Source organism: Aythya marila (genome assembly GCF_965140915.1).
Source record: "Aythya marila genome assembly, chromosome: 6".
NCBI lineage: Eukaryota > Metazoa > Chordata > Aves > Anseriformes > Anatidae > Aythya > Aythya marila.
The window spans coordinates 7207373-7223945 of NC_139047.1; the positions used below are offsets into that span (position 1 = coordinate 7207373).

At 47.1% G+C, this 16573-nt stretch overlaps 1 protein-coding gene across 3 annotated transcripts in view; it reads right to left on the reverse strand.

Moving 5' to 3' along the window:
- Positions 1 to 3015: 3015 nt before the first annotated feature.
- Positions 3016 to 16573, reverse strand: part of ERBB4 (erb-b2 receptor tyrosine kinase 4) — a gene marked incomplete at its 5' end in the record, with an annotated part of 567763 nt that continues 554205 nt past the window's right edge. For 2 of the 3 annotated variants that reach the window (XM_082763473.1, XM_082763475.1), the window contains 3 exons: positions 3016 to 11772; positions 13907 to 14204; positions 15155 to 15202. In XM_082763473.1, the coding sequence (XP_082619599.1) occupies positions 11336 to 11772; positions 13907 to 14204; positions 15155 to 15202 (783 nt within the window). In that variant the 3' untranslated portion in view covers positions 3016 to 11335. The remainder of the gene's footprint in view (positions 11773 to 13906; positions 14205 to 15154; positions 15203 to 16573) is intronic. The other variant, XM_082763474.1, reaches the window with a different exon arrangement.

Here is a 16573-nt window from a genome sequence, read left to right on the forward strand (position 1 = left end):
ATTCAAGGCTCTGCCCGTGCAATTCGGTTTAACCTCATCATGCTGTAACCCCCTTCTCCCGCTTCGTTCCTCCAGCTGCTGTTTCTCTGGTTGCTGGGACAAGTTGAGGCTGTCCCCATGCCAATCTGGGTGTTACATAGTGACCCCTGGCCTGGTGGCTGAGCTGGGGGTCAGGTTTGGAAACAGCACTCAGCAGGTGAGCACCAGAGATCAGTAAGGAGCAAAGGCCAGAGCTGTTTGGCCACCGCCACCAACCACCAAGGCACTGTAGCCTCTTGGTTAAATACAAACATACGTGGGAGGCTCAGGCTCCTGGGAAGCGTCAGCTTCAGGCTCTGGCTCAGGAAGCGTCAGCTCCTGGGGTCCACTGTGCCACTGGGCCCCACAAGGCGCCCATGCTCCCCATCCCAGGTCCAGCTCTGGGTAGCACCCCCAGCCTTCACTGAACACTGGAGGCGCTGGCATTTGAGGCTGGTTAAAAGCTGAAGAGCTGAGGCATTTCCTGGGAGTGAGTGCTTTGCACAGCCTGAATCTGCCTGTGTGGTAGGCACTCTGTAATCCTGGCAGAGGAATTTAGTTGAGAGAGCATTATGGGCAGATTAAAGTAGCCAAGGGGCAGTTCATTTGCTGCCCTCTGCTCTTCTGGCTTGACTTTTTCTAGCGTCAGGCAGCAATGTACAAAATATTTCCTGGGCCACTCAGAGATCTACATGAGATGTATTCAGCCCCGTGACTTAGCAGTAGCTGCTGTGACTTCAGTGCTGCTGTTTATTTTTCAAAAAAGGCTTCTGATGGTTTTTTTACTTGGTATAATCTTCTGTACATGAGGAGTGTTTTCTTTGTTTTAAATGGGATATTCAGTGACTTCTTTGCAGCTTTCCAGTTGTATATTTTGTAAATTGAGTGCAAGCTTTAAAGAGCTTTGTCTGACTTCTGGGGCTGCTCCATGGCTACTGAAATGTTGACCCAACCTCTCCTGCCTACGTGGTCCCAGACTTTACCAGTGGTGGTACGGGGCCTGCAGCTGCTGCTCGCTTTGCTCTTGGCGAGCCCAAAGATCGGCAGCGCACCGCCCGCCTGCGCTCAGCACCCAGGGGTGCAGCTGAGCCCTGCTGGGACAAAATGCTGCTGCTGCTGCAAGCCCCAGCCACCCGCTGGGCAGAGCTCCAAAGCCTGCTGCTGCTGTGGTTGTGGTGGGTCATCCAGCCCTGCAGATAGTTTTTTTTTCTTTTCTTTTACGGCACGATCAACCTTTATTCTGAAATGAGTCTTCATGTCTGAATAATTTCATATGCACTTGCCCATCTGTTTCATGAAAGACACAGATAACCTCGTGCAGCATGAAACTGCCTGCAAAAGCTGAATTGTGCTTTTCAGCAGCAGCTTAAACACCTGAATTTAATAGCCTTTGCAGGGCTTGTCTGAATGAGTGGCAGAGGGCTTTAAATTAATATTGTTTCACAGGAAAATAGCTGGTTGATTAATCCTTTTTTTTCTTTTTTTTTTGGGGGGGGGGGAGGGGGCAGGTAAATCAAACCCACCTGGGGACAGTGAATTGGGGTGGGGAGGGTGTATTTAATAGCACGCTTCTCTTGTCTGTCTCGTGTCTGGAATTTATTTGTGCTGAAGCATCGCTAAAGTTTTACAGCAATGATATCAGGAGTTTTTAGTGCCATATCTCAGACTTCGCATCAGACACCATTTCCTCCGCGCCGTATTAGCTCAGCTGCAGTCTGTGTCGGTGCACGTCCTGGTGTGCAGAAAGGACTCGGTGCTGCTGCAGCAGCCAGGGCTTGGTGCTGGAGCCCCGCTGGGTGCCAGGAGGCCACCCTGTCTCCAGAGCCCCCCTGGGAAGGCAGGGGCCTGTGGCAGCACACCTGTCTGCTGGGGAGCCAGACTTCATCTGTCCCTGCCGAAAATGCGGGTCATAATCCCTCATAATTCGTGGAGCATGCGTGCTTAATAACATCAAACTGGCAGCTTTGCAGCAAACAGCGCTGGTACTGAGCTGTGTTCCTGATGCTCTCCAGCTGAAGCCTTCGTCTGCCTTTGTGACCATTCAGAGGGGCTCCACGTGCACACCCGGCACAGCAAAGAGAATTGTACGTGGCTGTGAAATGACCTTTCCAGACTACTGGGTATAAAATGTTGAGGTCATTCCTGAAACAAATAGTTGCAATCCAGGGAGACTGGAGTATTTTAAAATGTGCCTCAAAGAGCCAAGTGACCTTTACTGTTTCGCACTAAATTTAAAACGCTCTCTGGAGTCCCGGTAACACGGTTAGCCAGAGAGGCAGATCCAGGGCAGTGAGAGCGTTTTGATGTGGGGTGTGTGCCAGAACCCGAGGGATTAACCCCGGCACTCGCAGCAGGCAAGGTGCTGGGAACAGGCCGTGGGACCCTACGGGGTGGGGCTTGGCTGGGGGTGTGCCTCGGGTCAGCCCCTCATGTTGGGGTTTTGTGTTATAGTAAACTGCACCCCAGCCCCCAGCGAAGCTGTACACCAACCTGACCCTGGCTGGGGCTGCCCTGGGGTTGAGGAGCCGCAGCAGGACCCCATGCAGGTGAGCTGGCACACGGGGCAGCAGGACTGAAACCATTCACAGGCTTTGTGCACATCCCACGATGGTCACAGCACAGAGCCCTGCGACATAACAAGGGGGTGTCGGTGTTCTTGGCACCGAGCAGCAGGGAAGAAGGGGGTTGCTGCTGGAGATGGTCCCTGCCTGCAGCTGTAGAGGCTGCCCCGAAGCTTGCTGGCCTTCACCTGGCTCCGGGCCATCCCGTGTGCGGGTGCCTTTCCATTTTGCCAGGGGTAGCCCCGAGCTCCCAGCAGCCCCCCAGGCAGTGCCGCCTGCAGGTAGGGACGGGGCTGCCTCAGCCCAGGTGCCCTGCGCAAGGTTTCAGCACGCGAGGCCAGGACGGGCGCGGGGGTCGTGTTGCTGGAAGTGCTCCATCCCTGGGAAGAAATTCCACACGGACACAGAGGCGTTTTGTTTCATATTTTATTGAATTTCATTTATATTAAATTAAAAATATATTTCTGACAGATTCATGTAACAAAAAGGCAGAACAGTTTTCAAATTGTTCAGCTGGGATGAGCGTGGGTTGATGCAAGGTGGGTCGCAGTCTACATTTGCCTTAACAAACAGATAAAGCTCTACCCCAAGGACCATGAGGAGAAACTCGGGACTGCACACGGGGGGAAAAAGTATAACCACACAAAAGAGAAGATCCACAGGCTTCTCCCCAGCCTCCAAACAAGACAAAAGGGGAGGGAAGGGGAAAAAAAAGAAAAAACAAGAAACCATGAAAAGAAGGGAAATTATGCTAAAATATGTACCTAATATTAACCCAGGTCAGTAAGTATTTTAACAGTGCGTAATCCTCAATAGCTAAAATATGAGAAACAAAAGGTTAAAGTAACATTACGCCACACACAATTGGCATACCCTACTGTGTAAGCAAGTGCAGAAAGTCTGAACACACCACAATAGTGCTAAAACACAGAATCACACAGAATGCCAAAAATGGTATTTCTAATCAAAACCAGAGGGTGGGAAGGGAAAGAAAGAAAATGGGAGGAGCGGCATAAATCACAAGCAAATTACCTATATACAAATCAACCCTAAGGACAATTATGTTCCAAATAATGGTGTCCACAAGGAAAATAAAAGCAACATTATCCTTATTTACAAATGCAACTAGCTGTGTCTTTAACAAGCTATAAAAATACTATTCACATTTTCAAAGTAACATACAGTAGTTTTTGTATTTTTGTTTCAGAAAGGCAGCTAACTCTGAATGCATCACTCTGCACGAAATGAGTGTCTTCCCCAACATGCTGATGCTTCTCTTCTTCCAAAGGTACTTCATAAGGCAGAAGTAGTTAGTGTGTAACACCTCTGTGCACTATAAACACATGGAGAATTGCCTAAAAACCCTCCTCACCCCTGCCTCGCCTACCTTCTGGCAGGCAGCTGTGCTGGTTTGGGAGGCGCTGCGAGGGGCGCCCACCTTGCAGGAACCCTGTGCTCCTCCTGGTTCGCCTCCCAGACCGGGCCCAGCCTTGGATTTTGAGGGGGCAGCAGTGTCGTCCTCCAGGCTTGGGAATTTGAGCCTCACCAGGAGGAATACGTAGTTTGAGACTGCAAGGTAAAGAAATCTATTTTGGATAGGTTGTTTTGGATAGTCTGTTCTTAGAAACAGACTTCTTTTTCCCCTCAGTTTCCCCTCCATACACTAGGGCCGCTACCTCTTTAGAAATTCCAACTTAGGATGTTGGGGAAATTTCAAAAACTGGGCCAAAAAAAATAGGTGAAAACCACTGTGGATAATGTACGGAATGTGCACCAATTTCCAACACGAAATGCTATTAAATAACTGTGATTTTTCTTTGATCTGCATTTTCTCCTCAACATACCCCACCATGAAGACACGTACCCAGCAAATACCTTCAGCCCCCGTCTCCAAAGGAACATTGGTTGTAGTGCATTCAAAGTTAGCTACCCCTTACACAGCTGCTCAGTTAATAATCGACCCATTTAACAACAGTACCAGTTTATGCTACATATGTCATAGTACCTTACCTCAAAAGAACGGCATACATATCTACACTTACTTATAAAATACCATTCACAGTTTCTTACTGTGGTTATCCCAAAAGGGTTAGTCTTCGGAGTGCTATGGACAATACAGTGCTTTTATCCCTAAGAGGGCTCAAAGCCTGGGCAGGGCGTGGGGACAGTGGCGCTGCGGTGGCAGCCGAAGCTGGATGTACACACATGTGCCCTGGTTGCAGCAACCGCACTGAGCTGTCAGCAAGAGGGTGCTGTGCAAGGTGCGCCTCTGCCCCGGTGGCTTCGTGCACGATGCGCTTGGAGCACAACTTCATGGCTTTTTTTTTTTTTTACTGGGGAGGGGAAAGAACTGGGACGTAACTACTCACATGGTGTAATACCTTACAAGCCTCTCTTTAAAACCCCTCTCTACCAAGGTCCAAAGGGCTCTCTCAAAATAAAGGAGAAAAAAAACATAGCACTGACTGCTCTCACTTCCTCATTGGGGAAGGAACCTTAGCTGCTCTCACACCTCCTCCTTCTTTCTCAGCACAGCCCCTAACTGGAGGATGCTCGGGTGGGACCGCTTCTTCAGCCTGGTGCTGGTCACGAGAGGTGCCTGCCTGCAGTTCAGGTAAGTCCCACCGTGTCCCAGCACCGCCAGTTGGGCTTTAACACCTGCCAGCTTCCCCAGAAGATGCTCTGCATTGCCCAGACCTACACACTGATCCCAGCTGACGCCACAGGGCAATGCAGACAGCCTTACCTTCAGTCCTCTCCCCAAGAGCAGTGAGCCTACTAGCAGCATCAGGTCCCAATGCACAGAATGGCAGGAGTATGACCTTGTGCTAAAATAAAATGCGGGTGGACACAAATCATTTTTGCACATTTCAAAGCGGTGCTTCTAACTGTGGGACTTCGCTATTTATTCCTGGTTTGTAACGGTGGCCATTTCTACTCGCATACCACTTAGCAAAAGAGAAAAAAATGAAGTGGGGGCATGCTCCAAGCAGCCAAGCTGCAGAGGCTGCCCTGGTGGATGACTGTGCTTCCTGCCCCGTGAGGAAGCGTGAACCCTGCAGCCCCCCAAGCCCTGCCCATGCACAGCCCTGGCTTTCTGAAGCAACATCCGAACCCAAATCCAGGATGTGTAACAGACGAGCTGTTTTGTCAGCAGCAGAGGTTTACAATCCAGGGTAATGGGAACATTACAACTGACAGATCTAGAAATGAACAGTCTTTTTATGTTATTGCATGTAAAAACATCTTGTAGAAAATACAGAAGAACTCTGGGTGATGCTGTCTCCTTTAAGGTGATCTTTAAGAGCCAAAGAGGTTACCAATAACCTGAGGCCTGACTCCGGTTCTTGCTAAAACCTATTTTGTACCAGTCCCCCTCATGCTAAAGAGCCTTCGAAGCAGAACACCTACTTGAGCTTCCGAATTTTGAAATCTGATTGGGTGGAAAACCTGATTCCCCACTTGTGCAGAACAAGGGAGAATAGAGCCTGGCAGGAGAGTGGTGCCCCTTCACGCTGAAGCAGATGCCCCAGCTGCTGGTCCTTGGGGCAGTGACATTAATTCCCACTCCCTGCCACCAAAAGGGTGGATGGACAGACGTGTGTGCCACAGTGGCTGTTGGTTTCTGGAGAGATTCCTGCCCAGGGTGCACAGGGCTCCTCGAGGCAGCCAGGCTTTGTTGCCTTGGGAATTGCAGGACCAGGAGAACCTAGCGCTGCCTTGTAGCAAAGCCTCATCTCCTTCACAGCCCAACAGAGCCCACGTAGGCCCTTTGTTTGCACCACCACCGTGACACAGGACACCACACCTCCACAGACACCCCATCAGAAAAACAATACCAGATTTTTTGTTAACACCTGAGTTTCCCATGTAGGTCTAGCCTCAAAAAAAAAAAAAAAAAAAAAAAGACAAGAAACAATCAAGAACATATGCACCAAAAAACCCACCCCAAGCTTTATTTCCAGGCCCATGTCACAGCTGGCACTCCCCACCTGGACTGCCCGGCTCCAGCAGGTTTTGGAGCAGTCGGGGCCACGCTGGTCTTTCAGAGCTGCTGTTTTCCTTGTGTCGAGGCTGGGCGTGGTGGTGGCTGAGGGCAGAGGAATTCTCCTGTGTAATTCCAACCCAAATCTCAATTGGAAATAAGCCTGCATGTGTGCAGGCTGCCTGGCCCCCGCAGCACATAAACACAACTGCCCCTCACACCCAATTTCTGGGCTTACCAGAAGTTGCCCTTTGGACAGGAAGGGAACACCTCTCCTCATTAACCCAGAGAAACACAAGAAATGAGATCACTGCATACAACTCCCACAGCCAAGAATGCATTTTCTACTAAGTGGTAAAAAAAAAAAACAGGGTCAACACAACTTTTTTTTTTCTGTAGAAAGATCTCTGGGCTGAGCTTAAGGTACCTGACACAGATCCATGTGGTAGCTCCTACCGCTGATACACACTCAGATTTATTTCCATTGCTTGCTACCTGGGAGGGATGACCTGTTTGAAAACAAGTTGTAAATACTCTGCTACATCTGAGCAAATGGCCATGTAAGCACATCTCCTTAGCTATTGTACAGAAAAATTTGAAAAAGAACTGAAAAAGGAAGTTAGGAGAAGTTGATTTCAGTCAATTACGTTACAGCAGATCAATCCAGCTTCCACATCTGTTTGAAATAGCCCTCAGCTAGGCAGGTAACATCTAAGACAAGTATCACTGCAAGAGATTAGGTAAAATAAGCTGTTGTTCTCCTTCATTTAGCACGTGTGCTTTGTGCCTTGGACAAAGGCTGATACACATGCAGGTATCTACTCTTGAAAAGTTATTCACTGCTCTTCCATTGTACGTGCTATGATAAGCGAAAGGAAAACATTTATAAATAGGTGTCTGCATTATAAAATCCATAAAAACTGACAGTGGTGTGTATAGATACCATTATAGAACCAGAGAATTTATCAGAGCTGGAGAAAATAATTCTGCCCATGCTCTCACCTACTGCTTTGTGCTGACAAAATGCAGTTTGTGGCTGAAAATACCCCGTTTCTTCCCACAAACGTGTGAATATTCCTTACAAAGCCTGAACTTCATCTTTCACAATGTAATAGTTGAATATTTGCCCTGATTTTTCACGTATATTTGTCTGAGTTCCTTGCTCCAAAATGGCAGCTATAACCACTAATGCAAACACACGAGTTACGGCCAGGTGGGTATTTTTGCTGTTTAGATTAAAAAAGACAGTTTTGCTCTTAGTTTAGCTGTTTCTCCTTTAACTATGGTTCAACGCAATTTTTGGCAAAGGGACAAAAACCTACCAGTTCTGAGGAACTCCCGTTTCAATGGACAGGCATATGCTTAGGGGCTGTGTTATTCTTAGTGGGAGGAAGAAAATGGTTAACCAGGTGCTCAGCACCATGCACGTCCATACACTGCAACAAAGGACAACTATAGGCGCAGCAGGAAATGCAAGGAACATTTTTGGTAATTGCAACTCAAACCAAAAGCTTGGAAAAAGAATGCCCATTTGTTACGCTGCAGCGTGTTGAGTTTTCCATCATCACAGACTGCTGTGTTCATTGATCCCTTGTGTGCCCTCTGCATCGAGCACTACTCAGCCTCACTTCAAGGAACCGCTGTGTTTCCACACTACCTAATACACTACATCATACCCACAGTCAATGATTAAATTGAATAAATAATTCAAGTTTTCTAAGACATGTTAAATTGTTAAAGAACACAATTATTTACATATTGACTATTCTAATAGCGGTATTACTTAATTACCCAAGAAACAAGCAGGCCTTCACCTTCCATTAGCAGCTACACCCTAGCACCATCCTGTCGGGTTTTGGGGATTTGAGCACGTCTTCCCAGTAGCCTTTGCATGCCCCTCTTTGAATTCAGACACAAGCTTACCACCAGGTTCTTTCTCCATTAGGAGTTACTCTTGCTGAGGGACAAACCATCCCGTGCCTTCTCTCCTCTACTCCACCCACCTATATCACCTAAGCTGTTGCTGCACTGCCAGGCATCCGTGCTAATGCCGGTCCTTGTCCCCAAGCAGCTTGGCAATTGTTGCCCAATCTCCTGTACCTTTGGCCGTACTTCAGATGACACCATGAGCACTACCAGCAAACCTTCTGGGAGTGACATCTGCAGGACTTCATGCCACACCTCTGCCACCCAGCCCCTGCCTCTGTCTCCTATCACAAATAATGAGTGGTTACGGGAGGGCGCTGGGAGGAGACGAGGCCTCTGGGATGCGTGATGCTCACAGACCATCGATCCCACCTCAGTGCTCTGCGGGTCACTTTGTTCCACCACCACGCACCGCCTTGGTAGCACCTGACCCAACATCTCCTTCCAATAGCTTCAAAGCCCCATACTTGCCCTTGCAGTTTTTGGGCTCCCCAGCTCCTTACTGCATTTACAGGTCTAGCACCTGCTCTGCAGCTGGAGTGCAGCTCAGCTGGCTCGAGCTGGCCTCAACACACGTGGCACAGAAGCAGGTTGTTGGCAGAACCAACCCTGACTGATGACATACATTTGCTTTCCACCTCCAAGCCTACCAACCAACCCAGGTTTGAAATCTCTTCATACCTTTATCAAGCTGACCCTGAGCCACCAAGATTTGGGTAAATAGTGCATGTCTCTTACTCCTTCCTCTGCTCCCTTATGGTTAAAGGTGGCAAGCTGTTCATATGGCAGGATTCTAGAGGAACTTGGTACAATTCCCAGACCACCAGATATTGCTGGTTTTGTTTCCAGATTACCCCAAGGTCTTGACTTTAATAGTAGTGAAGTGCATAAACTGAAATACTGTTGCATCATTTAACACTGCTCTCCAACTGGTATTATTCGCTTAAGATTGCCCTCCAACAGGTATTATTTCTTCCCCTTTAAAAGCCTTAACGGATAGAGACACAGACAGATCTACAGGGGTACTTAATATGTCCTTAAGGTTTTCAGTGGGAACTAGGTATGCAAATACTCTTATGCACAGGTCTCGGCACATCAGGAGCCAGCCATCAGTGTCACTGGCCCCTTCTGCACCCTTCCCAGCTCCATCTGCCTCAGGTCGCTAAAAACATCCAGGACTGTGGCTGAAAGTTATTTCCAAACAGAGGAGGGTGTGTGTGCGGGGTGTCTGCCTAAAAACTGAGGCTGATGAAAGCAGATCTAAGTGCAAGGAGACTGAATTATACTTATTTACACTTTTTGACTGAAAGCTCTGCAAGTCATGCACATTTTGACTTCTCAAACCTCGTATGCGCTTTCTTCTGTGCAAGAGTAAGCCTCCTGTTAGAAAAAAGCATTCTGTGCTGTACTGCAAGCCGGAGCAAGGCATTCATCTCCACCGATCCCTTTCAGGGCTTGCTCTGCTGTCACTTGGCAGCAGTAAGGTGGTTGCTCTGTCACTGTATTCTCTGAAGCAGTCAATGCAATGGCCTCTCAGAACTGGTGGACATTGTTCCAAAGACTCGGTTTGCTTCATTTTGGCATTTCCACAGTCATCCTTTACATATAATTCACTTTTTTTTTTTAACTTAAAATTATTATTTTGTATTTTGCTGGTCACTTCCATATTGCTTCATTCAAAATCCAGAAAACAGTTCAAATAAAATCGGAGCTTAAGTGCAAACTAACTTTCCAGTGAACTGCTATGTGCGTTTTCTCCAGTCCAGTGTCTTTCTTCCAGTTTGAAGGACCCTTCCCACCACCACCCCACAGAACACCAGCAGGCTTCGTGACCCACACCAAACTCTCCAGTTCTCCATCTGGTCCTCAGTGTTGCCTGACAGCATCCCCTACTCCCGTCATGATCGTGAAGAAGAAAAAGAGGGAAGAATTTGTTTGGGTCTGTTTACGTACCTATGTTCAGCAGGTATAAACAGGAAAACAAAACTTTTTACATACAAATCTTGATTTCTGTGGCCTGTCTTTTAACTTCAAGAAGAACAGGTTGGAGATGGGGTCTTCTTACTCCTTTCTGAAAGGATTTTTCTCTTTAAAACATTTGTCCTGTTGGCAGATATACAAAAATGGTCATGTCATGCACCAGTTCTGAGCTGGAGTCCCTGTGGTTACCGAAGTGGCACAAAATCATGGTGTGGCTCAGAATAAGGGTTTAGCCGGCTATTAGAGTCACATCATCATTTCTTGGAAAGCCACAGTGAAGATCTGAATGATTATGAAAAGCCAGGTTAGCCATTTCTGGTCGCTGGGATAGAAAGTGTTAGAGAAAGAAACTGGATTCTCAATCTCAATTACTATGCTACCACACATGATATAAAAAATGTCCGTTTTTTCCCCCAATGGAAACTGCATTGAAATTTCCAGGAATGCTGTACAGACTCTCATCAGTTCCTCCTGACAGAGACAGCTTCTCTGCGGCTTTCCCTGCAGTGGCTGGGCTGAATCACTGAGAACCAGCACGACAGTGGGAACGCTGCCACTGCCCTTACGGTACCGCCTGGCTTTCTCCGACCGTCTGACCCTCAGATCTGCAGGAAGCGAGAAGCGCCAGGCTGTACACTCCTCCTTTCAGTCTCTTTCCTTCTTTCCTTTCAGGTTCCCAACCCAATCTGCAAATGACTCCAAGACATCCTTTGACTTGGAAATATCAAAAATGAGTGAACTGGCAAGTAGAGGAAGCTCATGGGAGAAAGAAAGGGAGGTAGGGAGGGGAGAAGGGAAAAGGAGAGAGAAAAAGAGTGAGGCAGCTAGAAGGGGTTGCCTTTCCACTTCTGTAAGACCGTGGTTACTACACCACTGTATTTCTGTGTCTGTAGGGTGGCGGGGGCAGCACAGTGCCAGGCTTCAGGGAGAACTCGGAGAGGTATTCAGGATTCTCTGCCACAATGGGCCGGATCCGTCCATTCTGTTTGTAAAAGTATTTTGTGCTGTACTCTTGCAGGTAGTCCGGGTGGTGGAGGGTGCTTCGAGGGGGCAGGCTGTGATTCCAGTAGTCTGGGTTGTCAAAGGCCTTCTTGGCTTTCTCTGGCAAATTGTTCTTCAGGTACTCAGCGTTTTCCAAGGTGTTTGCAAAAGTGTTGAGGTACAATGGCTCATTCACGTACTCATCCTCAGCTTTGGGCTGCCCGTTTGGAGTGTTGTGGTACTCTGGGTTGTCCACAGCTTGGAGATCTCCGTTCTTTCGTCGGGAGACAAATGGGTTCTCTTCCACTGGGTTTAGGTAATCTGAGGAAAGATAAAAAAAATCAATAAGCAAAGAGGGAGAGTTGTCCATCCATGTAGCAAGCCACATTTTTATATAACTGTGAGACTGCACAGGAAGAAGCCTGGGGACTAGCGCATCCTTCCACCCAGCCATCCCTCCAACAACAGATGACATCAGGCACCAACTATGTTAAACACATACTTGCTAGAAGTGAAAAATTTACAACCTAAACAGACAATATGGGTTAAAGTGAAGATCCAGGACCCTGGAAGATGGAGTGACTCATCAAAATGACTTACAAAGCTGGAAACTGAACTACAGCTCGTGCTGAGCCAGAGCCCATGCCTCATCTGATCCTGGCCTTCCTGTCCGAGTAAGAACTACAGAGCCAAACATGCAGAGACACTTCGTCTTTGTGGCTGACTCTCCATGAAGCTTAGGATATGTCTTCCGTCCAGAAAGCTGTACAGAAATCTTAGTTAAGCCTCTCTGCACAAAGAGCATCTCCAAGGGCTAACTTCTAAGACCGCTTCATTTCTAACAGAACAATTTGCCTGATTAAAAACCTTCCATTCCTGAAGGACAAAGGGCCTTGAAGCATTATGAAAAAAATGATTCAGATGGGTCCTGGAAAGGGTATAAGAGCGACATCAGCTCCAGAAGAAGAGCTGGAGCAGGTTACATACAGCTCCTTCAGAGCACTTGCTGTGGATTAATACCACAAAAAGCTCTGGAGACAGGTCCACACAGTGCCCTGCCCTGTAAGGAAATGGACCCCTGCCTGCAGCTACTGTGGCCAGAGGGTCAAGGAAACGCCTGAGAAAGGACAGAGGTGACAGTACTCCCCTTCTACATACAGCGCTGCTGTACTGCATGGAGATGAGAAGGTGGCTGTGGTCTTCACTTCAACTCTGGTTTTATCCAGGAAGGGGCCAGAAACATTAAATGCCAATGTTCAAGGCTCAGCAAGATTATTTTGAACATGTAGCTAAAACTTTGCTGAATCAGTAAGGGGGAACAGGCACATACGGCTTGCTAACAGTGCAGTAGGAACTCTGAAGCAATGCCAACCACGTTGTGCTTTCATCTGAGTCTCCCAAATGGCAGAGTGTATGCAGCATCATGACCACACCGTGACATCCCTGAGTTTGTGCCCGGTGAGACAGGAAGGAGTTGCTTTCTCCTGGGCCGCCACTACTGCCTCCCTGGGGCTTGGGCAGCTCCTGTGAAATGTTATGCTCTGTGTACACCACCACCTGCGTACGCTGATGCTGCAACAAACTCAGGCATCCAGTCCCTTATTGCAAGGCCGACTGCTGAAGTGCAGAGCCATGAGTGCACTCCAATTGCTACTGCCCTGGGTCAGTCCCAAAACTCCCTCTATTTCCACCATGTAACATAATGTGGCTTCCAAATTCTGAAGCAGTAGTTACTTGGCATTTACATTTGCATTAATTAATTTCTTTAAAGCTAATGCAAATGTTTGAAAGCAAATTACTAATGACACATCCCCTTACAGCAAAATGACTGCTGTCACTATTTACAAAGACAGAAATGAATGAAGGCCAAGTGAGAAGTGTAACACTCCGAGCTGGCACAGATGTAGGCAAACTTCACCTTGCAGTGATGGTCTCTCTGAAGCACATCATGTTCTTTCAATCCTAAACTTCCCCTGGGTATAAAATGCCAACTGTGTGTATTGGTTCTGTGATATGTTCAACATGACATTTACCAAGCACAATGCCATGAAGATAAAGAAGATCAATAAACAAAGCAACGTGGAGACTATGGCTGGCCAAAGAAAGATTCTTCTCTTGGAGATAACCAAATATTTGTTCTTGGATAAGAAGTGGGTTTGTTATTTGTTTTTTGTTTTTAAATTCTTCCTCGTTCCTCTCTCGTTCCTTCCCAGAAACAAAGTATAAAGGGGGAAATACCAAAGCTAACATTATAGCACAGTTCAGTCTTTCTAAGTTGAAAATTAAGCAAAGAAAATGGAATCCCCCTGCAAAGAAACATTCACCAGATCAGAACGTTTCAGTCTTGCTGGGTTAGTTGATAAATCCATTTTTTTGGTGAGAAGGTCCTGATACAGAAAAACAGAAAATATATTCAGGCTAGACTAGGATCTTTTCTGGAAAGACACATTTTTACCTGTTTTAGGTTTGTCTCGCATCGGCGTCATGTACCCATCCTCATCCAGCTCTCCCCGGATGACCCGCTCAGGTATGAAGACTGTGGGATCAGCGCTGTACCTCTGGGTGCTGCTGTCCTCTTTTGCCAGGGTGGCCACTTGTTTTCGCAGCGTGCCGTTACAGCAGCTGTCTTCAAAGATCTCTGCTGTGGCCCCTTGAGCAACTGGGGCTTCTGGGATTATGCAGCCAGGAGCTCTGTATGGCATCGGCACTCCTTGCTCTGCAGCATAGCCGCCATCTCTATACACAAACTGGTTCTGTAGGAAAAGAAAAGACAGCATGAGAAAGGAGGCTCCGAAGGGAAGGAAGATTCAACAGCAAGTCGTGTCTGCAGCTCCCGTGGCCTTCCTGCCCAGTGACGCATTTCACCAGGCAGGAGAAGCCCCATCCATCCTGCAGGCTGCTGCATTTCCAGCGCTGCGGGGCCAGCAGCAGCACAGGCTCCACTGCAGGCCAGCAAAGCATCTGCCTGCCCAGTGCTGCTGAGCTGGCTTCCCCCCAGGGAGGCACCACCACTGCAGCAAGGGCAGCAGGGAAGTGAGCTGGCTGGAAATGGGGCTAGAAAACTTGTCTCCTACCCAGACGTGGAGGTTGGAGATGAACAGCTGCAAGAGGCAAACGCAGTTTCTCCTCTTCTATTATTTTGGCAGCATCCCAGAACAAAAACCTTTAACCTTATGGTACGGAAATATTCTGCAAAGGGGGCCAGGGATAGAGGACACCATCGTTGACCTGTTTATTCCCAGGGGGCTACTTTTAGGGTGTCCTGCAGCACCAGTCACCACCCAAACACTATGTAATCCCATCAGGCAGGGCATTTCGGGCTGGTGAGCTGTGCTCTCACTGGCACCTCGATGCAATGGTTTGATGCCACCTACCATATTGCTTGTCAGCAGGGGTGTGCAAGGAAATTTTGACATTGTGACCTATAAATAAGAAGGAAAAATGGACAGATTCATCCACGTGTGTTTCCTAAATGCTTTTTCAAGAAATGTTGGCAGTCATTTTGCGTGTGGGTCCATAGAGCTTGTGGATGAATCCAGGCGGAGTTCAGAGACCCCTGACTATTTGATGGCTTACACACCCACACTGCATTCACTGTTGGCTTTTGAGCTGTGTGTGTAGGAATAAGGAGCTGGAAACAGACAACAGGTGGTGAAGGAAGGACGAAAACCTAAAGGATGAAGGTTGAATGTGAAATACTTACTCCTGACATAGGGGTGTAGGCAGGAGGAGGGCTGTGTCCAATTTCACTCTAATAAGAGAGAAAAATGGAATGATGGATACATAAAAAGAGATCACATGAATGAAACAAGTCACATGAGCTGTATGAGGTAACGGGGAGAAACATGCACATCAGGTTTCCTAACTGAATCCAAAATCCAAAGAATTAAATGATGACAAATGTCTCACCGATGCCAGCAAGATGTGGTAGCCCACCTGCCTCAGGGAGGGCTACCACATTCCCCTTGATGACTAATAGCAAGTGCCGCGTTAACACCTACTGACAGCCATCCATATATGCTGCAAATATCTCCTGGCTCATTTTGGGAAAAGCAGAAAGAATGACAGATGGACAGGGCAGCAGAAGTGCAGAAAGCACCTAGCTCCAAGCAATGCTTCCTATCCCAGGGACAAAGCAGGGAGGGCACAGGACTGTCATTAGTCTGTCGCAGCCAGTTTGAGTATTACTGGGAAAATAATCCTGAAGAGCTTTGGGAAGCCCAAATACCACAACATCCCCTGGACTTCCACTTGCCAATGTCCCATGGTCCTGCTTTCAGCCTTTTAACTTTAGCTCTGTATCACATGCTAACAGATTTTACTGAGAATTATAGAGGCTGCAAATCAATGTCTCCATGCAGAGATCATCATTTTGAGATTGTGTTTTTGGAACCATCTTAAAATGCCCTGTGGACCTTGAACTGCTGTAACATCAACAGCACAGAGGCTGTATTTGTATCTATTAGTGCTGCTCAGAACTGACCTCTTCCTCACCGAGGAAATGCTGATTTTTGGAGGTAAATCAAAATAAAACCTTTTATTATCATGTGTTTTGCTACTGACAAAATGCTCATTTTTAGATTACAAGATCTGTTCTTCATAACTACTTTGTTTCTGATTTTGCTTCATTTGAAGGTCTAAAATTGAGACAAATGAAAAAAAAAGACCACTGCTTCAGAAAATAAATAAGCTCCCTGAGAACACTCCACTTCAGAAAAAAAAACAAAAAACAAGTTTTCAAAAACAATATCCACACAAGAAACATACCCAAGCTAGAATACACACTTCCTCAGTTTGTAAGGATGGGAGATAACACAGTCAAGCTTTCCCTTATAAACTTCTTGCTAGAACATCGGGATGGAGATGATGGTGCCTATTATCTTCCTTTATTTAAAAAGGGTTCTGTTTAAGCTAAGTATCTGCATCAGGGAAAACCTTTAAAACAAAACTTTTTTTTTTTTTTAATGCTTGCTGGCTACCTGCCTGAAGCCCCATTTCTATTGATCAAACATGTTCATTTGCCAGTATCAGAAAAATTCCCACAGCCATTTTCTTACTTGGATCTAGCCCCTGATGTGTGAGGCATTAGTGTGGTGGACAAGCCCTAGTTAGGGATACACTT